At 38.1% G+C, this 9,264-nt stretch overlaps 1 protein-coding gene across 2 annotated transcripts; it reads right to left on the bottom strand.

Annotated features, from left to right (window-relative positions):
- Positions 1–3,663: 3,663 nt before the first annotated feature.
- fam76b (family with sequence similarity 76 member B) lies at positions 3,664–8,777 on the bottom strand. 2 transcript variants are annotated; one of them, XM_042009131.1, is made up of 10 exons: positions 8,252–8,777; positions 7,376–7,440; positions 7,220–7,274; positions 6,884–7,039; positions 6,611–6,795; positions 6,399–6,449; positions 6,227–6,304; positions 5,933–6,065; positions 5,733–5,834; positions 3,664–4,833 (listed from the first exon to the last, which is right to left on the bottom strand). In XM_042009131.1, the coding sequence occupies exons 1-10, from the start codon at positions 8,336–8,338 to the stop codon at positions 4,744–4,746; spliced, it is 1,002 nt and encodes a 333-aa protein (XP_041865065.1). In that variant the 5' UTR covers positions 8,339–8,777; the 3' UTR covers positions 3,664–4,743. The 2 variants fall into 2 exon arrangements, with proteins under 2 accessions (XP_041865065.1, XP_041865064.1); XM_042009130.1 differs by having other exon boundaries at positions 5,933–6,068; positions 8,252–8,775.
- Positions 8,778–9,264: the final 487 nt, after the last annotated feature.

Here is a 9,264-nt window from a genome sequence, read left to right as displayed (position 1 = left end):
TCTCTTCAAATATGATGGTGCGTGAGTAGGTGACATCATTATCTGGTAGTTGGCATTCCAGTTGCACCAGCTCGAAAAATATATGCCTCCAAAAGCCAACTTGTGAGCGTCTACAATTGTTGTATTAAACTAAAAACATTAGAAATCTATTTTAATAATGTGCTCCATGAGAACAACAACCTGTTATGGGTGATAATGATTAATAAATTATTATCACCCATAATGGCACAATTTTTTCCATTGTAACAATGTAATTACTGATAAAAATATTTTGGTGCTGTTTAAACTAGAGACTTAATGGACATAAAATATAAGGAAATTTAATTAAGACAACAATGGACTAAAGGTGGTACTGGACACAGTACTCTTTAAATGTGGAATCTTAGGGTCCTCAATTCGTGAGTTTGCCTTTCTGAAAACAAGATTACTTATTATTGTCAAAAATTCCTTCAGAAAACAATTTCTCAAGACATCTGGATCGCACGATTATGAATCACCCGTAAAGCAAGAAAAGGAAGTAAAGAGGTCACTTGAGTAGGAGTAACTGTGCTGGCTGTAATGTAATGTGGAGCCCTAGGCGAACCTTCACTGTGGAACCCCTAAAACAAAATATGTAAAAAAAAAAAACAAAAAAAAAAACAGCACACAGCAAAAGCAAACCTGAAATTACAGCAGCAACACTGGGAAGTCAGTGTTTGCCACTTCATCGGGTTTTTGCATTGAACTGATGTACTTTAAAAGTGCATTAAAAGTATTAAACAAATGTTTTCACAGTTCAATTTTACCATATGAACTAATTTTTTAAAGTAAAGCACAACGATGATATTATAAACAGATTATAATGCTAAACATATATATATAAATGTATATTTCTCGAGGGCTCTGGGCATCCTTACCTAGCAGACATAGAAAACCACGCCCACCAACGCATATGAAGGGATGTGAACTTGCTTGTGAGATTTGCTAGTTTCAGACTTCTATTCTTTCACAGTTTCTAATTAAATATTCCTGCAATTGGGACGGATTTGTGATATTGAGGGGTGTAAAAGTAACACCGGACTTAATACTTTATCTGCTGATCCTTATCTGGCGACAGACAGTAGCTCAAATTGTGGCAACGGCAAGTACAGCAGCACTTCCTGCACCTGACACAACCTGCCGCGCATCTCCACAGCTTTCCAGAGCTGACAGAGTTTTCTGTGTGCTGACAGACCAGCATAACAGCTCTAATGGCTGATACGGTTCAGAGCCACCTTATTCATGTGTAGCTGTGGAGATTCAGGAGGGGTAAAGTCTTCCATCTCAAAGACAACTCTGTGGTGAATCTGGCTTTCCATCTTGATAGTGAGCTGAGCTGCTGTCTGTCAATAATTTCTACCTGTGTATCCTGACCCGCCCACTCCACTCCCTGATCACCCCACACCTCCCACCTCAACTGTTGCAGTTTCAGGCATTTTTCAAATTTGACAGTGGCTGGAATTACATAAAAAGTAGGGGGTGTAGTTACACTTTAATATGGCCCACATTCAGTTCCTCTGTAGAACTTACACTTTGTCAAGGGTCGGTATTTTTAACCTTTTTTACGCTGGGAACCAACCTGTCCAGTACAAAAAGTGGCCAGGGGCCTATTCACATATTAACAATTTTCTTTTTAATCTTAGTCTTGGTTTAATTTGTATTCAGTGTCTAAACCAAATCCACTTGTTGTTTAACATCTAAAACCTTGTAAAAAAATCACATGATGAAAAAATATTACATGATACAAAGAGATCATTATTTATACATTATATCTATATGAAACTGCACATACAAGATGCCCAATAGGACAATACTTCTACAAAATCTACTAAATATGAGATCTTAAAAGCAAATAAATAAAAAAGAAATGAAAAACAATGCAGGAACTTGAAAAAGATGGAAATTTGATCACTAAAACGATTGATGCACTGATAAAAATGCATTTAAAATAAAAGGTTTAAATGAAATGAACTGTAAATAAATTTATACCTTATAGATGCTGCTTTAGTGTTGAAGGTCTCAGTAATGAATACACACCCCTCTCGGCTCTGCTTTTGTTTCCTCTGTTTACAAAACCGTACTTAATGAATTGGACCACAATGTGGTGGGAAGTTGCATTGCAACAGAGCTTTTAATGAAAACGATAAAATATATCTTGTGTTGATAAGAGGGCCACTACATATAACTACTGACAATTTATGCCTCTTCATTTTGATACCTATGAACTACATCAATTGGGCGAAGCATGAACGTAACCTGCAGTGTGAACGCAGCCTTGTGGTAACACCTACTGGTAGATTTGGCTTATAAGTGCAGTGCCCTCCCCAGCAGATGGCGCACTAGGCGACCGCCTATGTCACCTATAGGAACAGCACTGAGAATTAACATAACAGCGATTTAGAAAGTACTAGAGCATTTTTTGCTAGAAGCTTGGATGTCTTTCTTATCTTTGGTGCATTGAGACTAATTCCGTTTTCTGACCATCTGACCACAGTATACATCCTCTCAATATTGAGACCTAAATATAAACTTCTTTGATAACCAATCCTGACACCCTTACCTGACATCAATTTATCTGCTGATCAGGGGGCGTGTTAATCGAATATTTTCCGTTTATATCTATATCTATATCTATCTATCTATCTATCTATCTATCTATCTATATATATATATATATATATATATATATTTTTTTTTGCAGATTGCATTTCCCCCCCTGACCACTTTGTAGCGTGTGAGCATATTATTGGCCACGTTGGCTCCAATCAGAAACATTATTACCACGGCTCGCAGATCGGTGCAGCTGGACCACTGATGCAAAAGGAGCGCATGCTGCGGGATTTCCTCCCGCTGAAGCGAGTGCTTGCGAGATCAGGAAACCCCTCATTATGAGAATCTTGCAGACTTTTGATCATTTCACTTGGAGAAAAGTTGCCTGATTTTAAAACTTTTAAGTGGCGCTTGTAATTCCTGTCTTCAGTGTGGCAGCACGGCGCGGAATCAGCCTCCAGAACATTAAAACAGCCGTGAAAAGTCGCCTGTCCGAGGCAAAAGTCCAAAACATCATCACAATGGCCTCTGCAAAAATCCCACTTGAGACATTTGATTATGCACATGCAATTCAAGTCCATGCAGATCAGGAGGAAGGTGTGAGACTGTGCGTTCTGGCCGCAGCAGGTGAACTGTTCTTATTTTAAGTGTGGATTTTCTGTTAAGCTTGTTCGGACTGAATATTACTTAAAAGTAATGAAAATTAAATGCTACTGAATATCATTGTTATTTAAAAACTTATAGTGACAGGTAAATACAGATTATGACGCTATTTCTATGACCCTTTCAGTCAAAATGACAGAAAACGAAAAATTCCTGCGCAATCTTCCAAACCATTACTTGTTAATTCTATAAGTCTTCACATTTCTTTGCCTCTTCTTTAGCAATACAGTCTTCAAATTGGTTGGTAAATAAAATAATTTTCTTTGTATTCACAGCTGCTAAGGTTAAAATGAACTACCAAATCACAGATTTCCTATTGCATTTAAGAAAACTACTTTTAAGGAAATAAAGTTTATAATAGTAATAGATGTCCTGCTATGAAACCTTAACAGTCAAATAGCTTAAATGTTAATAAAAACAAGCACACACTAATAGCTTAGCCAGTTTTAATAGTTTTAAACACTTGAGATTGGAAAAAAGTACAAAAGTGATCCTGAACGCCACAGTATGAAACCAGCCCAATAATGTAGAGTGATAGAAGTGCTCCTTTAAAAGCAATCTTCTACAGACATGTTCATTTTAACTGGCCTTACCATACACGTACTGTACTCACTAAACAGATACAAGCAATAGTTTAAATACAATGGCTGACCCCAGTAATACATTTACAAGTGATTCTTTAAAAAAAAAAAAAAAACTAATTAAAAGAGGGGGAAAGACATTTGACCACAATGCCATCCGGTATCTGGCAGTAAAACCATGCAATATTACAATCGTTCCACTAAAGAGAAACAGCAAAGCACTACAGCTGTCACACAGTGAGAAAAGAGGGCAGCCAAGAGGCATCTATCAGACAGCCGCCCGGAGTGCTCATTGGTTGTTTACTGAAATGTTACTGAGACTTCTCTATTGTTGAGCAGCAGATCAGTGATAACCGCACCGGCATTTGCATACATTGTAAAGTTGCACATGGTCTCTGTTTGGAAGAGCTCGTCTTCCACAATCGCATCCATTTAGAAAAATATAACTAATTGCTATTGAAGAAAATCCCAAAATGTGGGATATTCTCTCAGTATGTTGTGAGGAAATAAAAAAGCTAAGAAATACCGTTGAATAAATAAATGCATGACATCCATAAAAATCAGGTGGACACACTGAGTTACCAGAATACTCTCGGCATAAGCTCACCATGCTTTTTTTGTTTTGGCCCGGCAGTGCTAAAAACGAGGGCTTCATCCTCCACGCCATCCAAAGTCATGTCCAATGATCCAGAGCGGAAAGTCGCCATAAAATATCTAAAATTTGTTGACAAATAGCGAAAGGTTGTGAGGGTTCCCCTCTGCTTTGTTTTTTTTTAATTTTACAAATTACTTCCATGTATAACATGGTCTCTGGTTTCACCAATTAAGAAGTAATCGATGTAGATGGCAATGAGGAAACACAGGAGGGAGACTTTCACAGTGTTAGGAAAATGAAGCCGCTCTGTGTTGTCACCCGCTGGCTAGCCTTTTGTTAGGGCAACGCCAGTGAACTTCCTGTCCGATCAAACTTTTTCCCCTTTGAAAGGGCGGCCACTTGTTTCATCAGCTCCCTGTTCTTGGCCTGTGGAAACATAATTAACTGTGTTAGAAATGAACTTTTCTTTTTTAATGTACAATGGTAGAAATTTGGTGATGAGATGAAAAACAAACACTTTATTATGACATTTGACCTTTTAGACCAATGACAAATTGTATGACCATAAGAAAACACTATTAGATATAATTCATAACCATTCAAGATTACATTTTCTTAATCTTACTCCTTTAAAATCTCTGAAGCTCCAGTTCAAGGACAGAGCTCTTTTGTCTGACTAAAATCCAGAAAAAAAGACAATATACAACTTCATTTAACTCAAAAGCCAAATGATGCACAATGATCACTGTCAACCCAAATTGCTGCAATCACATGATAATGCAATGATTTTACTGGGTGTGCTTATGAGTTATTGACTGGGCAAGTTTGAATCTAGAAATGTCTTCATGCAGCTGCACTTCATATTGTGGGAAGAAATGCTTTGTCCTTGTGTTGACTCGGTGTACATACAAACTTTTGTGTGTATTAATAAAAGAAACTTTGGAACAACTTAAAACTTTCTATTGCTGTGTGCATGACACAAACTATCCTGTCATGCCATGTGTAAATTTAACAGGCATACAATCTGATCTATTCGATACCAATCAGCCAGTCAGTTAATTATGCAGGAAAATTTCAAATCAATCTGTGCCTACTTATGTCTCATCTTATATTAGGGGAACCTGCACATCTGAACATTTGGTTGATAAATGGTTGTCTGATGCAACAAAGCAGGAAAGTTTTATTACTTAAAAAGAAACAGAGAAAAACACACAGACAAACCTCTGATAATATTGCAAACAGTCAAAGTACGATGTTGAAAGCAGCTACTATAGTGCATAAATTGGTATCTTTAAGGGATGACGGGCAAACAGACGTATTCCTACCTGTTGCTGCTCCATAGACTCTTTATGCGCCTTCTCCATTTGGTTCATCTTCACTCTCATATTTGATTCCTGGTATTGGAAGTCTGCTTTGAGCTCTGTGAGCTGGAGGATAATTTAATCAATTAATCAACATATCAAAAAGGAGAGATCAACCTGCATTCATGCAGCTATGACTGGACCAGTCGAGTCCAATAACCAACCTTTCGATCTTTCTCCAGAATGGTCTGATCTCTTTGCTGCAGAAGTCTCTTCAGAGACATCACTTCCTCTTTCAGCTGGCTGATGAGGATGAAGTTGTCTGTTCCACCAGAATCCATAGACTGAGTGATGGAACTGCTGATGGGATAAAAGAAAAAAGCATGAAGTGTTAATACCAAGATGTTTATCAGTGCGGGAGAGCATGTGTATGGACACAGGAATTTTTATAATTATGTTAACGTAGATGCAAGTCAAACCAATTTTAATATTTCCCCATAATTTATGGCACATCATACCTGTCTCCGTTGGATGGCTTCATCTCCAGTTTTGGTTTCTTCTTTGGAGTCTCCTTCTGGATTGAAGACGATTTATGGCTGCAAAACAAAATAAAATGTGAAAGTGGAAAATTTGTGGATAAAATAAATGCTTTCCTTGGCCTATCATGCAGTTCAAATAAGAGAGTTGTACCTCTGCTTCCACAGTCCTGGTTCCTGTTCAGGACTCAAGCTCCCACTGAGTCTGTGAAAGATGGCTAAACTTAGCAAACAGCATCTGATAATATAGCATCTCATTATAGTGATATAATTTATTATAATGTGCTCAAATTAACAGTGTGGCTGAGTAGCATAGGGCTGGCACAGAGAGCAAGAGAGACAGAAGTGCCACAACAGAACACATACTTGTGATGAGAACTGCTGTGTCTGTGTTGTTGGTGGTGGTGAGAATGGTGCGATCTGGAGTGATGATCTTTCTCATTCAGAGATGAGGAATTGGATGAACCGAAGCCCTTCCTCTGTTCCTTAGTCTTCTGCAGGACACGGCGGTAGGACAGAGTACACAGCCAGCACAGCAGTTTTCCATCCACCTGCAGCACACGTAGAAGACAGCAGCTCATGAAACTCGTTTCAACACATTTTTGGTATAATCAGAATACTTGTGAGTCAGGTTTGTACCTTTCTTCTGCCTTCCTCCTTACGGTCAAAGGCGCACTGCTGTTTGCACTGTTCGCAGGTTTGTGGAGGTCCATATTTCTTCTCTGAGTTGGTACAACGCTGGCACTTTGTTCCAATAAAAGCTGCAATGATGTTACAGTACTGGCAGGGTTTGGGCTGTAAAACAAATATAAAAGAGAAAAAAATGCTTAAAAAGAATAGAATAAATTAGGCAGGCAACACTGCATGAATATAGATGTTTTTTTTTAAATTTATGCCATCCAATAAATGACGTTGGAGTCAGTCTTAAATTTAACTGCTGTTAAACAGACATTTTGGGAGAAATCTGATACTTACTGTTCCAAACTGTTTGACATTCTGGGCGCATTTCTTACAGATTGTATTTGTTTTACTGAAAAAGAATAAACAGGAGTTCACATCGCCATCAAAATCATAATAATGAAAATTCAGTATGCATTTGCATTAGTAAAAAATTAAAATGATAATTCTCACCTTTCCTGCTGAAACTCAGATCTGCAGTATGTACACTTTACTATTGGGTGGGCAATGCGACACTCCTGTGATACACAAAGAAATATCAGTGTTTTTACATCCTTTCTTGGCAAAACCTAATAACTACTACAGAGAACGTCTAAAATACAAACTTAGCTTAAGTGTCAACAGTAAAATATCAGTAATATGTCCATTTGATATTGCTGGGGAAAAGTCTACTATATATTACACCGGTTCTTTCTCAGTCAGCCCTGCATTTTATCACAGAATATTTACTTATTTAGTAGGGAAACTAAATTTAGCTGGAATCTTGCTTGTAAGACCCATTAACAAATAAATCTCTGCGTTTACATCATTACAGCCGTAGTGGCATTACCTAAGCAGTCGTGTAAATACTGCAGAGATTATAAATATATGAAGTACTTGAAGAATGTGGATCACACACAAGAGTGTGGATCACACTGAAAGAAAGATGTAAACAAGCTTTGCTTGACAATCAAAGTTTTAAAACTATTAAAATATTTGACTACAAGTTGTGGAGAACCACACGAGCAACACGTTGACAAATGGACACAATATGAGTTAGTAACAGTATAATTACTATAATACCTTATTAACGAATTGTCAGTATGTAAGGGTGTGGTACTTCTGGTGTAAGTCTTTTGTACAGTCCATGATTAAGTTAACAATGATCTCTACATTGTTATATTAATACGGCTGTTTTCCACCTTGTTACATAATCTGAGCCTAGCTAACCTGCTGCTCGTCGTAATACCATCTCTGTAGCTGCGGCAACACTCACATACATTAACAGTCATTAAGCTAGTAATTGCGTCTTATTCACAGTCACCCTCGACATCATATACACTGCCCAACCTTGCACAGCTGCTGGCCCTGCGACAGCTCCTCGAAGGGGTACCGCTGGTTACACTTCGTACAGGCGTACAGTGCCGACGTTGCCATTCTCGCCCAACTGAAGCCACTGAGCTAGAAAAGGATATCTGAGTCCAGCTGCAAACTGAACGGATTAACTGTGCTATTTCCTTTCAAGCCGCCCGCTAAACTGAGAGTTAAGGAGACACACAGTGTTGGCATCCAGCGTTAGCCAATGTTAGCAAGCTTGGCTATGTAGCGCAACAGAAATAGCTTAGCTGAAGGGAGCAAGCGAAGAACAATAAACTCCAAATATCGGTGATCCTTCACTGCGCTGTCCGTCTAGAATGACTTGATATCATCTGTTAATTATGTAGCCGCATTAGCATTCCTTTCATAACAATTTGCCAGTAGAGGTTAAGTTTCTTCTGTTCTCGCCAAGACAGATAATTTCCTTGTGTTTTCCTTCTCTCTTTTTGTATCAACGCCGTAGTCGTCATTTAGCCGGAAGTGGCCGACAGCTCCCGAGGAAGAAAGGAAACCTATCGCGACACAACATCGGTCCGCGGGATTCGCATTTTGAAATGAGCATAGCCAATCACATGCCTAGACAAATTCAGCACCTTTTCACACCATCACCATGTTACCACCAACTACTTTGATTACTTAAACATTTAAACACGGTTGTATTATTATTTATTATTATATTCTGGTGTGAGCGTATTTTAATGTGTTATAAGTACATCTTCAAGGGAGAGAGTATAGAGAAACAGACTTTATTGTCAGGAGGTGTAGACAAAGCAAAATGTTTGCATAGGCTTAGTTTACAGTATACAGACGTGAAGGAGCAAGGATACATTAATGTGAAAGTGATTAGGTGCAGAGATTTGAATATTTGCATTTTATTTACAGCACTGCTAAAACAAATTAAAATGAAGTAATAATAAATAGTAAAAAAAAAAAAAGGAAATGCAGCCGATAGAGCGGTAATGTCCAGTAACAGCGAAAGCTGTTCA

Source organism: Melanotaenia boesemani, chromosome 15 (assembly GCF_017639745.1).
Source record: "Melanotaenia boesemani isolate fMelBoe1 chromosome 15, fMelBoe1.pri, whole genome shotgun sequence".
In the NCBI taxonomy this organism is placed as follows: Eukaryota; Metazoa; Chordata; class Actinopteri; order Atheriniformes; family Melanotaeniidae; genus Melanotaenia; species Melanotaenia boesemani.
Note: the sequence above shows the minus strand (reverse complement) of the source record. Positions and strands in the feature narration are given on the sequence as shown.